We start from the raw sequence: 24,991 nt of genomic DNA, 5'->3' as shown, positions 1-24,991 counted from the left end.
TGTGTGCTGGGTGTGTAGGAAGAGTGGCAGTGCTTCCTGATGTGTGCTGGGTGTGTAGGAAGAGTGGCAGCGCTTCCTAATGTGTGCTAGGTGTGTAGGAAGAGTGGCAGTGCTTCCTGAGGTGTGTAGGAAGAGTGGCAGTGCTTCCTCGCATGTGCTGGGTGTGTAGGAAGAGTGGCAGTGCTTCCTCGCATGTGCTGGGTGTGTAGGAAGAGTGGCAGTGCTTCCTAGCGTGTGCTGGGTGTGTAGGAAGAGTGGCAGTGCTTCCTCACAGGTGCTGGGTGTGTTGGAAGAGTGGCAGTGCTTCCTCACGTGTGCTAGGTGTGTAGGAAGAGTGGCAGAGCTTCCTGATGTGCTGGGTGTGTAGGAAGAGTGGCAGTGCTTCCTGATGTGTGCTGGGTGTGTAGGAAGAGTGGCAGCGCTTCCTGATGTGTGCTGGGTGTGTAGGAAGAGTGGCAGCGCTTCCTAATGTGTGCTAGGTGTGTAGGAAGAGTGGCAGTGCTTCCTAATGTGTGCTGGGTGTGTAGGAAGAGTGGCAGCGCTTCCTAATGTGTGCTGGGTGTGTAGGAAGAGTGGCAGTGCTTCCTAGCATGTGCTGGGTGTGTAGGAAGAGTGGCAGTGCTTCATAGCGTGTGCTGGGTGTGTAGGAAGAGTGGCAGTGCTTCCTCACATGTGCTGGGTGTGTTGGAAGAGTGGCAGTGCTTCCTAATGTGTGCTGGGTGTGTAGGAAGAGTGGCAGTGCTTCCTCATGTGTGCTGGGTGTGTATGAAGAGTGGCAGAGCTTCCTGATGTGCTGGGTGTGTAGGAAGAGTGGCAGTGCTTCCTGATGTGTGCTGGGTGTGTAGGAAGAGTGGCAGTGCTTCCTCATGTGTGCTAGGTGTGTATGAAGAGTGGCAGAGCTTCCTGATGTGCTGGGGGTGTAGGAAGAGTGGCAGTGCTTCCTGATGTGTGCTGGGTGTGTAGGAAGAGTCGCAGTGCTTCCTGATGTGTGCTGGGTGTGTAGGAAGAGTCACAGTGCTTCCTGATGTGTGCTGGGTGTGTAGGAAGAGTGGCAGTGCTTCCTGATGTGTGCTGGGTGTGTAGGAAGAGTGGCAGAGCTTCCTGATGTGTGCCAAGTGTGTAGGAAGAGTGGCAGTGCTTCCTGATGTGTGCTGGGTGTGTAGGAAGAGTGGCAGCGCTTCCTAATGTGTGCTAGGTGTGTAGGAAGAGTGGCAGTGCTTCCTAGCATGTGCTGGGTGTGTAGGAAGAGTGGCAGTGCTTCCTCACATGTGCTGGGTGTGTTGGAAGAGTGGCAGTGCTTCCTAATGTGTGCTGGGTGTGTAGGAAGAGTGGCAGTGCTTCCTCACGTGTGCTGGGTGTGTAGGAAGAGTGGCAGAGCTTCCTGATGTGTGCTGGGGGTGTAGGAAGAGTGGCATTGCTTCACAACGTGTGCTAGCTGTGTAGGAAGAGTGGTAGATGTGTCCACTAATGCAGAGCAATGGGAGTTACTGCAGAAAACAAATCTAATCACACAGGAATAGACAAGTTGATGCCAATAATTCCAGATTGATGCGGATTTAATACAGCTTGGCACTGTACCAGTCAAATGCACTAGAAGCTATACTTGCCATTGAGTAACGTGCGGTTTCAATGTACATTTACATGGTAGAAGTTTGTTACTCCTCCTTACTGGGGAACACTAAGCAATCTGCACTCACATCTGTATACCAAAGGAAAACTATTTCTGGAACTGGAAAACTTGCAATTTCAGTTCCTGGCAGCTCCAGACATAGTTTGCTTCCTGGAAACTGATCTGGAAAAACATATAACAAATTACAAAAGAACTCTTGCTGCACTGATCTGCCACAGGCTTAATGAAAGTGGATACTGAGGAAATCTAAAAGCTGCCACAGCCGACCTCAATCTAAAATCTGCTGCTTCTCTGGCTGTGGATCCCCTTTATTTCATACTGTGCAATTTTAAAGGAGAACTGCAGTGAGAGGTATATGGGAGGTTGCCATATTTAATTCCTTTTAAGCAATACCAGTTACCTGGCAGCCCTGATGAGCTATCTGCCTGCAAAAATCACACCAGAAACAAGCATGCAGCTAATCTTGTCAGATCTGACAAAAAATGTCAGAAACACCTGATCTGCTGCATGCTTGTTCAGGATCTAGGGCAAAAAGTATTAGAGGCAAATGATCAGCAGGATAGCCAGGCAACTGGTATTGCTTAAAAGGAAATCAATATGGCAGCCTCTATATACCTCTCACTACAGTTCTCCTTTAATAGAAAACAGCAACACCTGTGCTGTACAATAAAAATAAATATAGTAGTGCGTTCTGTGCAGCAACTAAGAAATGATTCCAAACTGAAGCAGGATTTTGCAAATTATTTCAGCTTAAAAATGGACCAATCAAATCCCACCAATGTAGACTTTGATTGCTTAATTTTTAAGCTACACACATTTTCATACAAACTTTGCATCTAACTGACCATCTCTAGCAGTGCTGCCATTTCATACAATGGCACCACATCTGGGTGGCAACAGAGACACTGGCATAGCGCATCCACCATAGATCCATCCTAAGCCAGAGTTTGCCAGCCAGGTGTTCAGGCTTCACAGAGCCAACCTTATGTCTACGTTAGTCACATGCTTGTTGCAGGCTTGTGACCAAAACTGCTGACGCCAGGAGATCAGCAGGATTTCCAGGCAATTAGCATTTTTTTTTTTTTTTTTTTAAAGGTCCACTTTAGGGCTGGTTCAGACGGACGCTTGCGGAGCGTTTACCGCAAGCGTTCGGAATGTCGCGGTACACCGAGCTTTTGCGCGCTTTTACACAAACGCGGCATTCGGGTTCCGATTTTCGTTAGCGTTCGAGCTGCCCCTGGAAGCGACATGTAGCTTCCAGGGAGCGGCCAACCGCGACGGCTAATGTTCCCCTAGGGGAAGAAAAAAACGCGACCGCATCGGAATGCGACCGAAGGCTACTGAAAGCCTGACCGCACAGCCGCCGCAACACCCCAAACGCGACGACACGCAGACGTCCGTCTGAACCAGCCCTTAATGAAAACAAAGCTCCAAGGTGGAACTTAAAACTGAATAATGCAAATTCTAACAGCAATTAGGATAACTAAATATAAACTCTTAACAGAAGCAAACCACTGGAATGAAGACTGTTCTCATGGGCCATACAGTGGCTTGCAAAAGTATTCGGCCCCCTTGAAGTTTTCCACATTTTGTCTCATTACTGCCACAAACATGAATCAATTTTTTTGGAATTCCACATGAAAGACCAATACAAAGTGGTGTACACGTGAGAAGTGGAACGAAAATCATACATGATTCCAAATATTTTTTACAAATAAATAACTGCAAAGCGGGGTGTGCGCAATTATTCAGCCCCCTTTGGTCTGAGTGCAGTCAGTTGCCCATAGACATTGCCTGATGAGTGCTAATGACTAAATAGTGTGCACCTGTGTGTAATCTAATGTCAGTACAAATACAGCTGCTCTGTGACGAGGTTGTCTAAGAGAATCTTGGGAGCAACAACACCATGAAATCCAAAGAACACACCAGAGAGGTCAGGGATACAGTTATTGAGAAATTTAAAGTAGGCTTAGGCTACAAAAAGGTTTCCAAAGCCTTGAACATCCCACGGAGCACTGTTCAAGCGTTCATTCAGAAATGGAAGGAGTATGGCACAACTGTAAACCTACGAAGACAAGGCCGTCCACCTAAACTCACAGGCCAAACAAGGAGAGCGCTGATCAGAAATGCAGTCAAGAGGCCCATGGTGACTCTGGACGAGCTGCAGAGATCTACAGCTCGGGTGGGGAAATCTGTCCATAGGACAACTATTAGTCGTGCACTGCACAAAGTTGGCCATTATGGAAGAGTGGCAAGAAGAAAGCCATTGTTAACAGAAAAGAATAAGAAGTCCAGTTTGCAGTTTGCCACAAGCCATGTGGGGGACACAGCAAACATGAGGAAGGTGCTCTGGTCAGATGAGACCAAAATTGAACTTTTTGGCCAAAATGCTAAACGCTATGTGTGGTGGAAAACTAACACTGCACATCATTCTGAACACACCATCCTCACTGTCAAATATGGTGGTGGCAGCATCATGCTCGGGGGTGCTTCTCTTCAGCAGGGACAGGGAAGCTGGTCAGAGTTGATGGGAAGATGGATGGAGCCAAATACAGAGCAATCTTGGAAGAAAACCTCTGGGAGTCTGCAAGAGACTTGAGACTGGGGCGGAGGTTCACCTTCCAGCAGGACAACGACCCTAAACATAAAGCCAGGGCAACAATGGAATGGTTTAAAACAAAACATATCCATGTGTTAGAATGGCCCAAAGTCCAGATCTAAATCCAATCGAGAATCTGTGGCAAGATCTGAAAACTGCTGTTCACAAACGCTGTCCATCTACTCTGACTAAGCTGGAGCTGTTTTGCAAAGACGGATGGGCAAGGATTTCAGTCTCTAGATGTGCAAAGCTGGTAGAGACATACCTTAAAAGACTGGTAGCTGTAATTGCAGCAATAGGTGGTTCTACAAAGTATTGACTCAGGGGGCTGAATAATTTTGCACACCACACTTTGCAGTTATTTTAAAAAATGTTTGGAATCATGTATGATTTTCATTCCACTTCTCATGTGTACACCACTTTGTAATGGTCTTTCACGTGGAATTCCAATAAAATTGATTCATGTTTGTGACAGTAATGTGGAAAACTTCAAGGGGGCCGAATACTTTTGCAAGCCACTGTATATGCTTGGAACTGCACTGTAGCCTCCTTCCTTATCTCTGGATACAGCTGCTGGTCAGGCAGGAGTGACTATGTGATACACAATACATTTCCCAGAATCCCTGCATTACAGCAGAAACCATACATCCACATGTGAGTGTCGCTTTGCTATTAACAGTGTCACTAGTTTTCAGAACTCAAATGGAATCCTGTATTGGTAGGTGCAAGACTGCAGCAAGCATGGGTTTTGGTGCAAAACTGTACTGCAAAGGATATGGAATGTGACCTGGCTGAGCAGCTGAGCTCTGCCTCTAATGCTACAGTATTTCTGCAACATAACCCTACTAGTCATCATCCTCCTACTGTCTCCATAGGATAGAACATGTAACAAATCATCAACACAATCCCAAAAGCTTGTTTCAAGCTACAGGCTTTGTACATGTTTATAGCTGTATTCACATTTACATGGAAAACTGGGTGTATGCAGGGTTATGAACCGCAGAAGCCCAGTTTATCGTTACGCAGAATGGTACCATCTGGGCACTGTGGATTAGGATTTTAGATCTGTAACACTGATGCTGCTATGTCACTTGGATAGTAGGAGCAGAGCATATAGAGAAAACCTCAGAAACCCGGCCAACCCGGTATCATTCCAGAGATGCAAACAAGCTTGATATGTAGATGTTACAGCTGCACAGAGTATATTTAATCCTCACACGGGGCTGGTTCACACTAAAAGAGCTTTTCTAGGTGTCAGCATTACGTTAGCAAGTGCTTTTCAAAAAAAAAAAATGACATTGCTCAAGTGAAATCACACATATAGCGCTACATTTGCAAGAGCTTTTCAAATCACAAGAGCTTAAAGGACACCCGAGGTGAAAATAAACTAATGACATAAACAATTGTATCTATCCTCCTTTTCCTAAAAATGACTAAGATATTCCAGTTTTATTTTATAATTAAATCTACTTTTTAAGTTTTTACGGTTTTATTGTTTTTGTTCAATGACACATTCATAGACTTATGCCAGTAGCTACATTACTGCTGCTCCTTCTCCCTGCAATTGCAGAGTTTAAAGAAAAAAAAAGGCTGCGCCCCTGGGGTCACTATGCTGCAAGCTCTGCGAGTCTCATCAGGGAGGTGGGGAATGGGCAAAGGAGAGTCAGTGTAGGGCCAATGACAGCTGGGGAAGGGGCGTTCCTATTGCCAGAGCGGGCGTTTTGCAGAAGCCTGTTAGCTGCTGACAAGCACGGTGCTGAGGGGGCAGAGAGCGGAGCGAGGGGGACACAGGGGCATGTCAGGGAGCAGGGACCTCTGGGTCCCACCTCGGTACACTTTCGAGCAGTGGGCAACCAGCTGCTGATCACCACATAATCTGACTTTAATATCTGACATTCTGGAGTATGTTTGCTGCTGCAGATATACTGCTTGTCAATACAAGTTTCAGTCTGTCAGCAGCTTGCAGTTACCTTAAAGTAAACCTGAAGCGAAAGAAATATGGAGGCTGACATTTTTATTTCCTCTTAATACCAGTTGCCTGGCGTCCTGCTGAACCTTCATGTATTAGTACTGCCTGAATCTCACACCTGAAACAAGCATGCAGCTAATTCAGTCAGAAACACCTGCTCTGCATTCTTGATCAGGATCCATGGCTAAAAGTAAGAGGCAGAGGCAATATGCATTGAAGAAAAAGAAAAAAAATATGGCAGCCTCCATATCCCCTCTCACTTCAGATGACCTTTAACAGTAAAAGCAGCCCGTAAAGAGTGCAGGCCTAGGAATATCTAATTCAGCTGCAGCTAGCATATTCGAGCAGGTCTGTTCTCAGAGATCCTCTGCCTTTGCCCTGAGCTCCAATCATACTACAACCCACCTTTATACTGAGGGGAAGAGCAGAGCAGGCTGTAGCAAGGGAAGCAGGAATGAAGATGGGTATGAAGAGAGAGTCATGCAGGGGCCTACAAGGGTCATTAGGTATACTCTTCAATTAAATACATCTACATGGAAGATCACCTGTTCACACTTTGTGCATGAAAAATCAGCAAGTTTGGCTAAAGAAGACAGGTGAAAGAAGAGGTGGCAGACATCAGGTAACGTGTACGTGTGTATGTGTGTGCGTGATATCTGTCGATTTAATTATGTCTTTAGTTTACTGAGCACGCCCAAGCTGGCTGCAGCTCCCTTAAACTGCTCCACATCTTGTACCCATAAAATGGAGAATTCTATGTAAGATTATCTTATTGACATTCAAATCCTTGCAACAAATCCTGGAGGAATCCAGGGCCCAGATTATGCAAGTGCATGCCCCCTCCCCCCCCCCCCCCCCCCCCCCACACACACACAATCTTAGATCAAAGGGATTTAACAACTTGGTCACCCCCAGAGTCCATCCCAAAATCTTTGGAGACAGGGACTTCAGTCATGCTGCCCCTACACTTTGGAAATCTGCCACACCCAAGCAGCACATTTCCATCCCTGGAAGCATTTACCGTAAGTCCAAACTGAAAAGCTACACACACACCACTGACCCAATCGATAAATAAAACTCAAACCCTTTAGTAAAACAATTTAATAAATGTGTCCATAAATAAACATGATACACTTTAATTCCAACAATATTACTTACATTAAAAAAGTATACATCTGACTCCATATGTTCGGAGTGGGATAGGCTTGCAATGCATCGATGTAAATGCATTTACCTGTTCAATCTCCTATATAGTAATAACCCCATTCTTAAGTTTCCAGTGCAAGGGGTATGAATCTTACTAAAGGAGATGTAAAAGTGGTGATTGAAGAGACCCCAGTTCTTCTTTGTACCTGATCTGGCTCTCACGTAACAATCTGTAGCCAGGAAAATGGTGGTAAACATGTTCTGCTCTGTCCTGTGAACAGTTAAACTGCTTAAAAGAAAAAAACACCTTACAACAATGGCACTTTTGAAGGCAAGTGTGTTACAGTCTGGCCCTAGCGCAATGGCACAATAGCATAGACTGCCTGGTGGGGTTGCCGTGTTAGGCCAGAAACCCACTAGCAGCGGTTTCTAAGCGCTAGTGATTTGAAAAAGCTCTTGCTGATGCAATGCTATGGGGGATGGTTATAAAATCACATTGCTCAAGTGGGATCACACCCATAGCATTACATTAGCAAGAGCTTTTCAAATCACAAAGCGCTCAGAAAAGCGCTCCTAGTGGGTTTCTGGCCTTACAATAGATTTGTTCAACAGGCCGCCACAAAATGTCATGCTATGCTGGATCCCGGTGTGCAGAGAGGGTGTGTCAAACAAATAAACATACATGTCTGCTCCGCATGCACATGTCTCATGTAAAAAGCTAAATTTAAACATGCTTTAGAAGTGGTCACAATGTGGGCTCATTAAGTTGGTAGCACTGCCTTCGGTAACTGTACATGGAAAGACTGGCAGTCCCCTCCCCCCGTTTAACCCAGTCAGTATCCCGCCAGAAAAGTACACTGGTATCATACATTGCAAATATAACTTTCAAACACTTGAATAGAAAAATATTTCTGCATAATGTATGACAAAGTATTTTTGTTTTTTTCACCAGCTTTTGGAAGGCTTCCGTGTCCTGCATGGTCCACTTCTAAAGACCTCCAAAGCTCAGAAGTTAAACAGTTTAAGAGCCAATACAATAAATACCAAGCTCATGCCCTTGGATTTTCAACATTAAAAAAACCAAAATCGTTCTTGAAAGGTCAAACCCTTGTTCCAGTGTCAACCTTAACAGCTGGTGTGTTGCAGTGCTGGAGAGACCATTGGAGGAATACTGGATATTACAGAGGCTGCTGGACCTCAAACCTCTCTTCTTTTAAGGCCAATATTGTCTTTCAGGTGCAGCTTGAAGGAAAGTAATCTAGATGTTCTGTGTTTCCCATGAAACTAGCTAATTTTTTGAAGGAGCTTTTCTTCTGTCTGTCCAAACTGTACAATGACTGACATTTCAGCTATAAACTGTTCACAGCTTTCCTTAGTAACCTGCTTGCAGTATCTGAGGTCGATCAGGCAGATGTTGCCACAGCGTTTAAAGAAAGTCAGGCACTGGTCTGTAACATTATTGCAGTCTGCAAGTAAAGACAAGAGAGGTGGTTAGCTGACGTGACAAATGAAATGCAGAAGAGTGATGCTTTCCTGACATGTTGAATCAAAGTAGTCATAAGTATATCTGAACTAAGTAATGCCATTTTCCTAGGAAGCTACAGGCATCAGAGAGAGAATTACAAGCCAACTATCATCTAAAGTAAAAACAGAATAATGTGTACCATTTGGTTGTGCAGATATCTCCACTTCTGCTTTTGTCAGACATACTTTTTTTTAAATATATAAAGTAACAACACAACAGGATACCCTCCCCCACAAAGAATCAGGCAGGAAAGGAGCATTCCAGTTGTCAGAATGTGGCTGCCAACATGCTACGATAACGCTAAAATTATAAAATGACTGGACGACCGTCATCCTGTCTACATGGAAGTCACCTGTCTGCTACAGAAGCCCCTGCTTGGAGGATTAGCATTGGTGGTGGTGGCAATTTGTCTGGCTAAGTGCTACTCCCTCACGGGAGACTTATTGCTGCTCTTCTCCATACCATTCATTGAAAATACATATATACAGCCAAATAACTTGCCTGGATCACACTTAACCACTTGAGGACCGCGGGCTTTACCCCCCTTAAGGACCAGACACTTTTTTTCCATTCAGACCACTGCAGCTTTCACGGTTTATTGCTCGCTTATACAACCTACCACCTAAATGAATTTTGGCTCCTTTTCTTGTCACTAATAAAGCTTTCTTTTGGTGCCATTTGATTGCTGCTGCGATTTTTACTTTTTATTATATTCATCAAAAAAGACATGAATTTTGTCAAAAAAATGATTTTTTGAACTTTCTGTGCTGACATTTTTCTAATAAAGTAAAATTTCTGTATACATGCAGCACAAAAAATGTGGACAAACATGTTTTTGATTAAAAAAAACCCCATTCAGCCTATATTTATTGGTTTGGATAAAAGTTATAGCGTTTACAAACTATGGTGCAAAAAGTGAATTTTCCCATTTTCCAGCATCTCTGACTTTTCTGACCCCCTGTCATGTTTCATGAGGGGCTAGAATTCCAGGATAGTATAAATACCCCCCAAAAGACCCCATTTTGGAAAGAAGACATCCCAAAGTATTCACTGAGAGGCATAGTGAGTTCATAGAAGATATTATTTTTTGTCACAAGTAAGCGGAAAATGACACTTTGTGACAAAAAAAAAAGTTTCCATTTCTTCTAACTTGCGGCAAAAAAAAAAAATTAAATCTGCCACTGACTCACCATGCCCCTCTCTGAATACCTTGAAGTGTCTACTTTCCAAAATGGGGTCATTTGTAGGGTGTGTTTACTATCCTGACATTTTTGGGGGGTGCTAAATTGTAAGCACCCCTGTAAAGCCTAAAAGTGCTCATTGGACTTTGGGCCCCTTAGCGCAGTTAGGCTGCAAAAAAGTGCCACACATGTGGTATTGCCGTACTCAGGAGAAGTAGTATAATGTGTTTTGTGGTGTATTTTTACACATACCAATGCTGGGTGGGAGAAATCTCTGTAAATGACAATTGTTTGATTTTTTTTTTACACACAATTGTCCATTTAGAGATATTTCTCCCACTCAGCATGGGTATGTGTAAAAATACACCCCAAAACACATTATACTACTTCTCCTGAGTATGGCGATACCACATGTGTGGCACTTTTTTGCACCCTAACTGCGCTAAGGGGTCCAAAGTCCAATGAGTACCTTTAGGATTTCACGGATCATTTTTGTTTCAAGACTACTCCTCACGGTTTAGGGCCCCTAAAATGCCAGGGCAGTATAGGAACCCCACTAATGACCCCATTTTAGAAAGAAGACACCCCAAGGTATTCCGTTAGGAGTATGGTGAGTTCATAGAAGATTTAATTTTTTGTCACAAGTTAGTGGAAATTGATTTTAATTGTTTTTTTTTCACAAAGTGTCATTTTTTGCTAACTTGTGACAAAAAATAAAATCTTCTATGAACTCACCATGCTCCTAACGGAATACCTTTGGATCTCTTCTTTCTAGAATGGGGTCATTTGTGGGGTTCCTATACTGCCCTGGCATTTTAGGGGCCCTAAACCGTGAGGAGTAGTCTTGAAACCAAATGTCGCAAAATGACCTGTGAAATCCTAAAGGTACTCATTGGACTTTGGGCCCCTAAGCGTACTTAGGGTGTAAAAAAGTGCCACACATGTGGTACCGCCGTACTCAGGAGAAGTAGTACAATGTGTTTTGAGGTGTATTTTTACACATACCCATGCTGGGTGGTAGAAATATCTCTGTAAATGACAATTGTTTGATTTTTTTACACACAATTGTCCATTTACAGAGAGATTTCTCCCACCCAGCATGGGTATGTGTAAAAATACACCCCAAAACACATTATACTACTTTTCCTGAGTACGGCGGTACCACATGTGTGACACTGTTTTGCAGCCTAGGTGCGCTAAGGGGCCCAACGTCCTATTCACAGGTCATTTTGAGGCATTTGTTTTCTAGACTACTCCTCACGGTTTAGGGCCCCTAAAATGCCAGGGCAGTATAGGAACCCCACAAGTGACCCCATTTTAGAAAGAAGACACCCCAAGGTATTCCGTTAGGTGTATGACGAGTTCATAGAAGATTTTATTTTTTGTCACAAGTTAGTGAAAAATGACACTTTGTGAAAAAAAAAACAATAAAAATCAATTTCCGCTATCTTTTGACAAAAAATAAAATTTTCTATGAACTAGTCATACACCTAACAGAATACATTGAGGTGTGTTTTTTCTAAAATGGGGTCACTTTGTGGGGTTCCTATACCGCCCTGGCATTTTACGGGCCCAAAACCGTGAGTAGTCTGGAAACCAAATGTCTCAAAATGACTGTTCAGGGGTATAAGCATCTGCAAATTTTGATGACAGGTAGTCTATGAGGGGGCGAATTTTGTGGAACCGGTCATAAGCAGGGTGGCCTTTTAGATGACAGGTTGTATTGGGCCTGATCTGATAGGAGTGCTAGAGGAGTGACAGGAGGTGATTGATGGGTGTCTCAGGGGGTGGTTAGAGGGGAAAATAGATGCAATCAATGCACTGGGGAGGTGATCGGAAGGGGGTCTGAGGGGGATCTGAGGGTTTGGCCGAGTGATCAGGAGCCCACACGGGGCAAATTAGGGCCTGATCTGATGGGTAGGTGTGCTAGGGGGTGACAGGAGGTGATTGATGGGTGTCTCAAGGTGTGATTAGAGGGGGAAATAGATGCAAGCAATGCACTGGCGAGGTGATCAGGGCTGGGGTCTGAGGGCGTTCTGAGGGTGTGGGCGGGTGATTGAGGGGTGCTGTGGGCGATCTGGGGCAGGGGGGGGAAAATCAGTGCGCTTTGGTGCGACATAGGGTGGCTGCAGCCTGTATAATACACTTTGTAAACATTACAAATTGTATGCGGCGATACGGGTGTAAGTAACCCGCCGGCGCTTCCGAACGGCCGGCGGCTTACAGCGCGAGGTGGGCGGAGCCAGTCCCCGGCGGCCGTTCGCGTCACGAATGACGCAATCGCGCCGCCCATGCCCGTAAAAGGACCGCCGCCATTTGTCAATACGGCGGTCCTTGCGGGGTCCACTTCCCGGCCGCCAATTGTCTATACGGCGGTCGGGAAGTGGTTAAAGTGAAATAACGTCCAGCCAATTATGGCATGAAACTAAGGTCAAGGTTAGTTACTTATGTTCGTAATTAAGGTTAGTTGCCCACAGGGAAGGTGGTGGGGCGTCAAGGTTAGGCACCACCACACGAGGGTTCTGTGTTAGAGTAGGGAGAGGTTAGGCCATACGATCCCGCAGCCAGGAGCTTTCTGCGCAATCACGGTAGCAATTTTTGACTAATGCGCAAGCACATAGGCGCTCCTGACCATGGGAGGAACAGCGGAGTGTGGGATAATGGAGAGAAACCAGGAAGACTTCAGGGGGCCGGAAGAAGCGCCAGGTTTTTTTTTTTTTGTTTTTTTTTTACAATTTAGATTCTGAAAACACAGTTGCAGAATCTCCTCAGTGATGCAGCTTTCTCTTGGGATTTACCTGATAAATTAATCTCTGATAAGGAATCCCTGGTAGAGGTACCCACTGCAGTGAGCAGGTTAATGGACTGATCGGTAACATGGTTACAGAAGCTCAGGTCCAGTTTGGAGAGAAGAGGCATGTGTCGGATCATGAGGCGCAGTGTGGCATCAGTGATGTCCAGCCCTGCTAGACGAAGGTCTGTAACGTTCCTCAATTTGCTGCGGTTGTCTATTTGGCCTGTGAGGAGACACGGAAAACTTGGTAAATGAAAGAAAATGTACATTGTCATAGAACCAGGACAATTTGGTCACAGGAGTACTTAATGTGTCCCAAAAAAAGTGTAGAATTCATTACCAACTTTTATAAAGGTCAAAATCAATTCCATTCAGTTGTCACCAGCATCAGACTAAAGTATTCATACAGACATGAAGTTTGTTTATGGTGTGATTGGATGATTATGTCTGCACAGAAGATGCCAGTAATCTATATTTAACAGCTACGCTGGATTTTCTTTCAATCAAACAGGTCACCCACTCTTCTGCCCCATCTCCCCTCCACAGTTAATGAATGCATGTTTGGCACGTCCTGGGATTGCTTGTGCATGGAGAGATAGTAGGCCTATTATGTTTTTGGCATTTAACTATGATCTTTGCACAAGCTTGAGTCTTCTACTATGGGCTCCACTTTTTAGTGCCTCCTTATAGAAATACCCCCATTACAGGGAGTGCAGAATTATTAGGCAAGTTGTATTTTTGAGGAATAATTTTATTATTGAACAACCACCATGTCCTCAATGAACCCAAAAAACTAAATATCAAAGCTGAATATTTTTGAAAGTAGTTTTTAGTTTTAGCTATTTTAGGGGAATATCTGTGTGTGCAGGTGACTATTACTGTGCATAATTATTAGGCAACTTAACAAAAAACAAATATATAAGCAATTTCAATTATTTATTTTTACCAGTGAAACCAATATAACATCTCAACATTCACAAATATACATTTCTGACATTCAAAAACAAAACAAAAACAAATCAGTGACCAATATAGCCACCTTTCTTTGCAAGGACACTCAAAAGCCTTCCATCCATGGATTCTGTCAGTGTTTTGATCTGTTCACCATCAACATTGTGTGCAGCAGCAACCACAGCCTCCCAGACACTGTTCAGAGAGGTGTACTGTTTTCCCTCCTTGTAAATCTCACATTTTATGATGGACCACAGGTTCTCAATAGGGTTCAGATCAGGTGAACAAGGAGGCCATGTCATTAGTTTTTCTTCTTTTATACCCTTCCTTGCCAGCCACGCTGTGGAGTACTTGGACGCGTGTGATGGAGCATTGTCCTGCATGAAAGTCATGTTTTTCTTGAAGGATGCAGACTTCCTCCCGTACCACTGCTCGAAGAAGGTGTCTTCCAGAAACTGGCAGTAGGACTGGGAGTTGAGCTTGACTCCATCCTCAACCCGAAAAGGCCCCACAAGCTCATCTTTGATGATACCAGCCCAAACCAGTACTCCACCTCGCTGGCGTCTGAGTCTGACTGGAGCTCTCTGCCCTTTACCAATCCAGCCACGGGCCCATCCATCTGGCCCATCATGACTCACTCTCATACCATCAGTCCATAAAACCTTAGAAAAATCAGTCTTGAGATATTTCTTGATCCAGTCTTGACGTTTCAGCTTGTGTGTCTTGTTCAGTGGTGGTCGTCTTTCAGCCTTTCTTACCTTGGCCATGTCTCTGAGTATTGCACACCTTGTGCTTTTGGGCACTCCAGTGATGTTGCAGCTCTGAAATATGGCCAAACTGGTGGCAAGTGGCATCTTGGCAGCTGCACGCTTGACTTTTCTCAATTCATAGGCAGTTATTTTGCGCCTTGGCTTTTCCACACGCTTCTTGCGACCCTGTTAACTATTTTGAATGAAACGCTTGGACTGTTCGATGATCACGCTTCAGAAGCTTTGCAATTTTAAGAGTGCTGCATCCCTTTGCAAGATATCTCACTATTTTTGACTTTTCTGAGCCTGTTAAGTCCTTCTTTTGACCCATTTTGCCAAAGGAAAGGAAGTTGCCTAATAATTATGCACACCTGATATAGGGTGTTGATGTAATTAGACCACACCCCTTCTCATTACATAGATGCACATCACCTAATATGCTTAATTGGTAGTAGGCGTTCGAGCCTATACAGCTTGGAGTAAGACAACATGCATAAAGAGGATGATGTAGTCAAAATACTAATTTGCCTAATAATTCACTCCCTGTATAGTGCCCCAAATTGGTGCCCCTCCCAAATAATAGTTTATTCATTTTTTGCTTCCTTAACTGTTCAGTTCCCAATGGTGCTTTATACACAGTGGGGGAGATTTATCAACGTATTACCGGCAGTTTTTTCTTCTTAATCTGTTCTAACCAGCAGGGAGAACAGTTCTGCATGATAATAAGAACCTTCTTAAATCCTAGGTAATAGTGGCAATTTATCATGAATTTCTAAAGCTGCACTACAGTTAAGAAAAATGCAAGTTCATCCCTAAACTGGCGCAGATTAAGAAGTGCTTGATAGCAGTTCTACAGATGTAGAACTGCAGGATGGACATGATTGCAGAGTGCAGGCTAGAAATGATTTGTGTGTTGCTCCTCCCACCTGCTCAATTCCTCCTCAGAGCCTGCTGCTATCAATACAGCAGGTGTGTTGGTTATCTCAGCAACAGCAATTCCCCTCACACAATGCACCGTCTGAGAGACCTTTCTAGCGCCTCCTATTTTACAATAGTTTTAGAAGGAATTTGCACCATCTAATGATTTCTTAAGATGTTTTGTCTCAGACACTCTTGATAAATCTGGCCCAGTATCCATTATTGTGCTCCCCTCTCCATCAGAATGTGCTTTGAAGCATACAGGAAGTGACTGTTATTTATCTGCCCCCTGTGCCAACACCTCGCTTTACCTCGGCTCCCTGTGTGGCCATCTCCTCCTCTGCTTAGCAGCAATAAGGTCATGTGACAGTCACTTGACTATAGTGTCCTTGAATGGAGGAGGAAATGGAATTGATGCAACATGTGAAGAGGATACCCAGCATTTTTCTCCACAGCCCATTCTGCTTGGACCAGAGACTGGGGCTGCACACACGATCACTGTAAGCTTCTTGTTTAACATTACTGGCATAACCTCTTTCAAAACAGTATCCTTGTACCTTTAGTAACATTTCACCTCATACCTGGCCTATTGTCTGTGGGTGGAGACAGGAGATCTCTCATCTGTGCATCTTTCAGCCCTTCTACCCACTGAACGTTGAGCGACCTCAGCAATGGACAGCTGGAACTACAAAGTGCAGAAACGGCAATCCAAGAGCAACCGGATAAATTCAGATCCCGAAGGGCTGCGGAAGACAGGAGAGCACAAGGTCATAAAAAAATAGCAGAACTTACCGGTAGTTCACAATTCACTAATTGTCTACAGGCTAAAGGCGGCGTCCCCCTCCCCCCCCCCCCCCCCGCCCCCAGCAACGCGAGCATAGATGCGTCCCGGTCGCCAGTCCTCCACCGCTGTCTGCCGTATATGCACACAGGGAGATGTTGCTTGCTTGGCAGTTGGAAAAAGCTGTTATTTCCAACAATGCAATGAGGTTCACAGATAGCAAACTGTCAAGTCTGGAAGCAGAAACACACACACACAGGGACAGGACGCAGAGACACAGGGGTTTTATTATACAGGAGAGATGTCAGGAGGAAATCTAATGAAAATCAATTAAACTGCAGTGTTGCACAGTGCGATGCAACACTATGGCCTATTAATCAACTTCTCCATCGATGATTGATAGTATATTGATTTTGGGTCAAAATTTAAACTAAATTACATTGATCGGATATTTTGGGGCAATACATTTCTTTAGGCCTTCATGTGCGCTGGGGTCCTTTGGGAGAAATGTGCTCGAGGGCTCAAACCCACTAGCAGCTGTTTCTAAGCGCTAGTGATTTGAAAAAGCTCTTGCTAATGCAATGCCATGTGGGATTTTTTATAAAATCACATCGCTCAAGCTAACCGCCGCAGCCCTGCCCCACGCGCGTCTGTCAGCGCGTATCTCCGCCTCTCCCCCGCCCCTCTCAGTCTTCCTTCACTGAGAGGGGCAGGGGAGAGGCGGCGATGCGCGGCTGATAGACGCGAATGGAGGCAGGGCTGCAGCTGTTAGCCCTGCCTCCAGGAGCGACCAAGTCTGCGACCAAGTGTCGCAGTGGGGGGTTTGGGGTCAAGGGACCACCGTTTAGCGGCGCTATTGCGGCGGTTTAGCAGGGGCACACGTGCCCCTGCTAACTATGAGCTCTGAAGCGAGATTTATTCTCGCTTCAGAGTCTCTTTAAAGGAATACTATCAAACTTCATCAATTTCTGGCAGTAGCATGAATCAAAATTCCATCAACAGTCTGATGGAACACAGCATATCTTTTTGCTGTGCAGTGTCTTATTTTATTTATATTACCTTATAGATTGCGTCCCCTGAGAAACTGACGGCGACGGGGAATGGGGCAGCTCATTATATGAGAGGGGATTCCTATATTACAGTGTAGCAGTGCCTATCCTACTTTCCCCACATCATAGCGCATTATTCAGCGCATGACCCGCCGAAGTAGCCTGCTATGAGGCGCGAGAGACAAGACAACCGCTCTCGCTCCTACTCTGCCCAGCCAATCCGCCCCAGGAGGCTTCCGTGTGTCGGGCTCGGGCTGCCACCGCCGCATCATTGCTGTTTGCTACGCAATGGCAAACACATTAGCTGGAGGAGGGCGTGAACGGGAGGAAGGATCATGACGCGCCCTCCTCCAGCTACTGTGTTTGCCGTTGCGTAGCAAACAGCAATGATGATGTGGCGGCAGCCCGACACACGGAAGCCTCCTGGGGCGGATTGGCTGGGCAGAGTAGGAGCGAGAGCGGTTGTCTTGTCTCTCACTCCTCATAGCAGGCTACTTCGGTGGGTCACTGCTACACTGTAATATAGGAATCCCCTTTCATATAATGAGCTGCCCCATTCCCCGTCAGTTTCTCAGGGGACGCAATCTATAAGGTAAAAAATAAATAAAATAAGACACTGCACAGCAAAAAGATATGCTGTGTTCGCTCAGACTGTTGATGGAATTTTGATTTATGCTACTGCCAGAAGTTGATGAAGTTCGATAGTATTCCTTTAATGTTCTATTATTCATGTAGCCATACAAAGCAAACACACAGAAGAAAACATTTCTCATTCTAAATAAAGACAGTTTAAAATATGTTTTACGTAAAGTCTTACTCAACAGAGTCTTTAGACCAAAGGCAGTTAATGGGGTCTGAATTGTATGAGAAGCAATGCTTTAATGCTCCTCTCCTGCATTCTGCACATGGCTGTGGGATGCTGATCACCAGGCATGTAAGCAGGCAGGCTTACAATCCACTACAGGATCTTCCCCAACTATGTGTCCGGCACTGAGGACACCACAAGTGCCCTCAGTCATGAGTAGCCTCCAGGATCAGTATTCCATAGCACATTATATGCATGGAAGGCAGGCACTGCAGTACCTGGAAGACGGTTCATGAGCCAGCTGAGTTGTTTCTTTGATATATTTGTCCAACTTAAATCTAAAGACACCGGCTGCCTCCTGATGATCCCGCTGAGCATAAGGGGCGTTATGGATTTGCAGCGGTTTAAGTCTATTCGCGTCCACAATCTCTTATCACAACACCTAATGCAAAAGAAAAAAAATAGAAAAAGGTTAAGATATCTTATGTTATAATAGCACTGACAATGCTTGCACAGGAATTATCTGACCAATATACAGCAGAACCAAATGTCAAGCCCACCACATTAATCTGTAGAGGGAAGAGTTAATCAGACTGTCACACCCTGAATCCAGGAATGTAACCAACAATCATGCCACCCTAAACAAGTGCAGGGCCACCCCCAGCAGTGGTCATGTCCCTCCAAACAGTTCCATGGCCTTATTATACAACTATCAATGAGATGAAAATAAATCTACCTTGCGTGCAAGTTAAATGCACACTGTATGCAGCATGGGACAAGGACCGTGCACATTGGCAAAATGTACATGTGATTGGTCCAATTCTAATTTGCATACAATCTGCATTTAAATTTGCATGGAAGTCAAAACTATTTGCATCTCATTGACCATCTCTACAATATAGGCTCAGACACACTCCAGAAAATCTTCAGCAGAGACTGTGCTGTCCTGTCTCAGCCAGATTTCATAGCATGTGTAAAGCTGATACATGATCTAGTTTAGTGGTCTGGCTTGCCACAATAACTAAATAACAAATTAGTACATGGTTTCTACTTACTCTGCCCACCAGAAAGCTGCGGCTCAGTTTCACTTTCTTCAGTCACTGCGCCTGCGCGGCCCAGGCCGTACGCATCCTCATTCGTTCTACCGTCGCCGGGAGAAGGACGCACAGGCGCAGTATAAAGATTTCTCATACTGTGTCTGTGCAGTACGCCTAATGTCCAAGTAAAAGTTACAAAGTTGTGCACTGATCTACCCAGTGTATGCAGTGTTAGATAATGGCCTAATAGCCGTATTCTCCCTAGCAGTGTCATTTCTCCCATCATTACAGCAATAACCCCCAGCAGTGACATGTCCTCAACCCTATTGCCCATCTCCCCATCATTGGTGTCATTGTCTTCCCCAGGATAGCATAGTCTCCGCCCCCCCTCCCCCATATTGCTCCTCCATTAAAAATACTGTAGAGCAGCACATAAAGTGGAGTTATATTTACCCGTCACTTCGCCCTGCAGAAATTCCCTCCATCTACCCATCTGCTTTGCTTTACCTCCCAGCTCTTATATCCTCACATCCATGTTCTGCTGATGGCACCGATATTACATCACAGATAAGGGAATACAAGCTGGAGAGTGAAGCAGATGGGAGAAGGAAACTGCTGCAGAGAGCAGTGCCACCTAAATATTAAACTACTTTATATTTTAACCTGATCAAAAATGCCATAGTTTCAATAGATATTCATTAGATTTGATGTGTATATCCAGTGCCTGGTCTATTGAAACAATTAGTGAATGGCCCCTTTAAGGCTGACACACACTAAGGAAGAGCAAGGAGATGCAAATAATTTTGAGTTGATGCATACTGGTATATTATGCAAATTTTGTATGCAAATATACACAGCTTGTACATGAAAATCAAATCCTGCTGAGGTAGAATCTGATTTCAAGCTGCATACAAAAATGTGCATAATTATCATGAACTTGAAATTATTTCCAACTCAATGGCCTTAACTAGTACACACCATGCAATTTTAGTTTAGATTCTATTCCCAATTGAGAAAAAGATCCATTTCCGGATATGACATTGGTCAGCTATAAAAGAAAGCCATCATACACACGTACTGCTATGTGTTTTTTTTCAAAATCCAATCATTTTTCCAAATGGATATCATTTGAAAGTGGACTGAAAGGACAACACACACACACAGTATTTTAATCAATATTTTCCAGCATGCCCGATCTGCCTGCGATCGATTTTGGGCTGGGATTGCTCGATAGTCAGTGGGCTGTATATTTCTTTTGCTTGATCCAATCTTTTGCTCAATGGGACATAGAATCTGAAGCAAGGTTGCATGGTGTGGGTTTTTTATGAGCACTTTAGAGAAAATCACAGTTCAGACTATGCGTGCTGCCGTGCGCATTTTGTCAGCACACATTCAGCCTGATTCACAAAGCGGTGATAACTCAGTTATCACGCCTAAAAGACTTTAGGCATGATAACCTTTGTACCGCTGAGTTAGCACCGCTTTGTGCTGATTATCGCGCGCAAAGTCCCGCGCGCAAAGTCCCATAGGCCTTAACCTCCCTGGCGGTTTATTTATTTTGCCAGGGAGGCTGCAATGTGGTTTTTTTTAAATTAAAAAAAAAATATTTCATGCAGCCAACTGAAAGTTGGCTGCATGAAAGCCCACTAGAGGGCGCTCCGGAAGCGTACTTTCGATCGCCTCCAGCAATCGAAAGTAACAAGATAGGCCGCAATGAGCGGCCTATCTTGTTTCGCTTTCCTCGTCGCCATGGCGACGAGCGGAGTGACGTCATGGACGTCAGTCGACGCCCTGACGTCAGAGCCGCCCGATCCAGCCCCTAGCGCCGGCCGGAACTGTTTATTCCGGCTGCGCTGGGCTCGGGCGGCTGGGGGGACCCTTCTTCGCCGCTGCACGCGGCGGATCGGCGCGGAGCGGCGGCGATCGGGCAGCACACGCGGCTGGCAAAGTGCCAGCTGCGTGTGCTGCTTTTTTCAGAAACGAAATCGGCCCAGCAGGGCCTGAGCGGCGACCTCCGGCGGCATACCCCGAGCTCAGCTCGGGATTACCGCCAAGGAGGTTAATGGGCACTGCGCGCGAAGTGCAGTGCGCTGCACACGCAAAATTTTGCGCGCGGAAAATTCGCGAGAGTTTCTTCTTATCATGCCTAAACTGAGTTTAGGCGTGATAAAGGGCTTTTCACTGGCGTGCAAACACTTTGCACCGCTTTGTGAATCAGGCCCATAGTGTGTGACACGCAAGAACAGTATAAGGGCATAGACAGCCCTTCTACCATTCCTATATGCACTGCGCAGCAGTGCGATGCGCTATCACACCGCTGCATGCATTTTCGGGAATCCCAGCGCAGATATAGTGAATGGGATCTGCAGCGCATAGTAACGCAGATGGCGTGCGATTGTACACATTGCGTTCTGATCGCTCAACCATCTGCGCTGAATGATGTGAACGAGGCCTTACAGCTGAAATCCTTTTTCCCATACTGTGTGTATATTTACAGAGGGCTGCCAGCACTGCTTGCAGGTAACCTGCACAGGGTGACCTGTCCTGATGTCACATCACTCCCGTACGGGAATTAAACAGGATGCGATCTGTAACAGCTTCTGAGGACCCAGATAATATAGCATATAGTTCATATCACATCATCATCCATGCCACAGCTATCTCAGAATACTTGCAGAGTACTGACCTATACTTATACCTGATGAGACTATAGAAGAAACATCTATCTTATTTACAACAGAATTTAGCCTACTTAAAACACAAGGTATTTGCAATTATTCAGGCTGGAGTGGGCATATGATGTCTCCCACAATGCATCACTGCTGAATATGTAAATCACCCCTTTGTTAGCACTGAAAGCTAAACATGCCTCCAGAACTGCTGAAAATGCAATGCTGTGTCAGCTTGTTAATTGTACTTATTGTATCTTATTTATGTGCAGCATTTCTTTTTTTCTATTTCTCATTTGTATTGAATTTTATTGTAAGAAATGACAATATGGTGAATAGAAAGCAGATTTTGCTGTAATGGCGTGATAGAAGACCTCTTCCTATCTTATTTATGCACTGCCTCAGGCAGATGCTGCACAGGAGCCGTGTGCTGCCTTATTAAAAAGCCAGGTGTATTTTTAGCGTAGGGTCTATATATAGCCATGCACAGTGTGAGGCGGTTGGCTTATAAATGCTGATGTGCTGGCATCTATTAGAGATTGCACACACTGTGTATAGCGCTGCTGTCAGCTGCTTTCAGGTGCACCACTACAGCATCCATACAAATATCTAGGTCATGCGAGACAGAGACAAAGCAGCCACACATACAGATGCGGTGCACATGTACTTAAAGAGCAACTCCAACCAACACTTAGGTCCGTATTGAATGGGAGAAGGGCAAAAACCTGCAGCTTGTTATAGCTGGGCTCTATCTGGGGAGATATTTTAATCATTGAACCTTCCAAGAACTCTTCTTTGACACAGCTTCCCCATTGGCCCTCTGTGGAATTAATTCCTCATCTATGCAAACCATGTGACCAGCTTCTAGGTGGCTCTCCAAAGGAGTAGACTGAGAACAGAGATGCAAATCATTCTGTGTTAATGTCAATTTATGGTCATTTTAAGCAGCAGTAATTGCATGTAATTGGTCCATTTTCAAATTGCACACATTTGCATCAACACAGAATTATTTACATTTCATTGACAACACATTTCAGATGACACACAAGAAATTCAGCTTAAGCCTGGTGCTGGTTAACAGATAATATGAATTCAATGAGCAAATTGTGTAGATAACCCCACATACTACATGGAGTTGGTAAAACGGATCAGTGATTGGCCAATTATAATTGAAGTGTATACCAGGTTTTCTTGCCAGAGAGGTCCTGGTATCCAGCTTCTGCTGACTGCAAGAGGGCAGTGATTGAAAAACAAGTGAATTCTATATTAGAAAGTGAGGAATTAGGTTTAGAAGGCCAGCTAATGCTGATGGCTAATAGAAGAAACAGCAAGAATATAGGAAGTGGTAATATCTGAGGAATGGGACATCATGAAAACAAAGTAACACCCAGATAGCTCATGATGACCCAGAAAAAAAAAAGTACTGGGGGGGGGGGGGGCTAAAAGAAATTGAAACGTCCTCCTACTAAAAAGAGAAGTGTCATTTCCCATTTCTTAAAACAGAAGGTATTTGTGATAATTCAGCTTTGAAGGGAACCAGAGGTAATAGTGATATGGAGGATGCCATATTTATTGGAGTTGGAGCAATTTTGGGTACCTGGAGTCTGAGTTGGTGGTTTCATAAACTGAGGAGTCTGAGTTGGATGATTTTTGCACCGACTCCACAGCCGTGCTGCTGATCCTTTGTCTTTAAAACCTTAGCCATAGACCTTGAACAACCCTGACTAGATCAGCAGCATGCTTGTCTCAGGGTTGTGACTCAGACATGACTGAGGCCAGAGGATCAACAGGACTCCCAGGCAACTGGTGTTGTTAAAAAGGAAATGCATATAGCAGCCTTCATATCTCTCCAACCTCAAGTTCACTTTAAAGCGGACCTGAACTCACAACTTCCTCTCTGCTCTAAAAGATACGCACCAGCATGATAACCTTTAAAGAAAAACATTTCTTTGTTACAGCTGATACAAATCCTACAATACATCTGCTCTACATGGTTTCTACTTCCTGCTTTCAAAGAAACAGACATATTGTTGACATCCAGTGCCTTCAAATGAGCTTATCTGCAATCTCTGCCGTGGCAGTCAGCTGACTCAGTGGAGAGATCAAATTACAACTTGTGATTAAAAAAACAAATGAGGGGGAATTAGACAGGCTAAAATCTCTAAATACATACAGGGTACAATTCTCTTTGTTTTCCTGCTGTCCTGCGCAAGAGTTCAGGTTCACTTTAAGTGAGCAACTGTGGCTTCCCATGATGCATCACTCTCGAAAATGCTAATTATCTCTTTATGCTCCTGAAGCCAGGCTCACATCCAAAACCATTGGTGTATAGCAAGCCTATAGCTTATAAATGTGGCCATGTTGTGATGTGGCTCTCTAAAATGTATAAGCTATAGGCTTGCTATACACCAGCAGTTCTGGATGTGAGCCTTACTTTAGGGGGATAAAGAGATAATGTGCATATTCAAGAATTATGCATCATGGGAAACCACAGTTGCTCACTTGAGGCTTAATTATGGCAAATAATTTGTTTTAAGAAGGTTAATTATACTCAGCGCAAAAACAAAGTAAAAGTATATCGTTCAAATTTCAGGTGATTTAATAATAAAAAACAAAAAAAAAACCTCCAGAGGTCATGCACTCTTTAAAGTTAACCTGAGGGTAATATGGAGGCCACCATATGTATTTCCTTTTAAAATAATACCAGTTGCCTAGCAGCCCTTTGGCTTCAGTAGTGGCTGAATAACACCAGAAACAAGCATGCAGCTAATCTTGTCAGATCTGACAATATTGTTAGGAACACCTTGGCCTCGATTCATCATTCTCTTTGAGATAACTTTTTCCAGTTTGTTAAATTACCGAATTCGAAGTTTAGCAATTTCTAGTTGTATTCATCAAAGTTTTTCCTCATTCGGTGTGAATTCGATAACAATTCGGTAACGTGTCGATATTTCCATTTTACAGTGGTACTTTAACACAAGGCCATAAGATTCCCATGGAATTCTGGGTAAAAGGCAGTCCTTTGAGCACTACGTAGCAACATTCTGAATAGGGCTTAACACCTGGACCAGGATTCTGAAAGTGGTTGGGACAATCCCACAATTTGATAGGAGCCTTTTCTAAAAAATTATAGTGCAGCTAGCAAATTAGTTAACCCTGACACTGCCTGTGTTCTCTTACAAGATGAT

At 44.4% G+C, this 24,991-nt stretch overlaps 1 protein-coding gene across 6 annotated transcripts in view; it reads right to left on the bottom strand.

Moving 5' to 3' along the window:
- Positions 1-7,284: 7,284 nt before the first annotated feature.
- Positions 7,285-24,991, bottom strand: part of KDM2B (lysine demethylase 2B) — a 186,526-nt gene continuing 168,819 nt past the window's right edge. For all 6 annotated transcript variants that reach the window (XM_068245065.1, XM_068245075.1, XM_068245084.1 and 3 more), the window contains 4 exons: positions 18,376-18,539; positions 16,044-16,205; positions 12,849-13,067; positions 7,285-8,810 (listed from right to left, as the gene is read on the bottom strand). In XM_068245065.1, coding sequence (XP_068101166.1) covers positions 8,629-8,810; positions 12,849-13,067; positions 16,044-16,205; positions 18,376-18,539 — 727 coding nt within the window. In that variant the 3' untranslated portion in view covers positions 7,285-8,628. The remainder of the gene's footprint in view (positions 8,811-12,848; positions 13,068-16,043; positions 16,206-18,375; positions 18,540-24,991) is intronic.

This window comes from Hyperolius riggenbachi, chromosome 1 (assembly GCF_040937935.1).
Source record: "Hyperolius riggenbachi isolate aHypRig1 chromosome 1, aHypRig1.pri, whole genome shotgun sequence".
Lineage (NCBI taxonomy): Eukaryota > Metazoa > Chordata > Amphibia > Anura > Hyperoliidae > Hyperolius > Hyperolius riggenbachi.
This window is presented reverse-complemented; position numbering and strand designations above follow the sequence as displayed.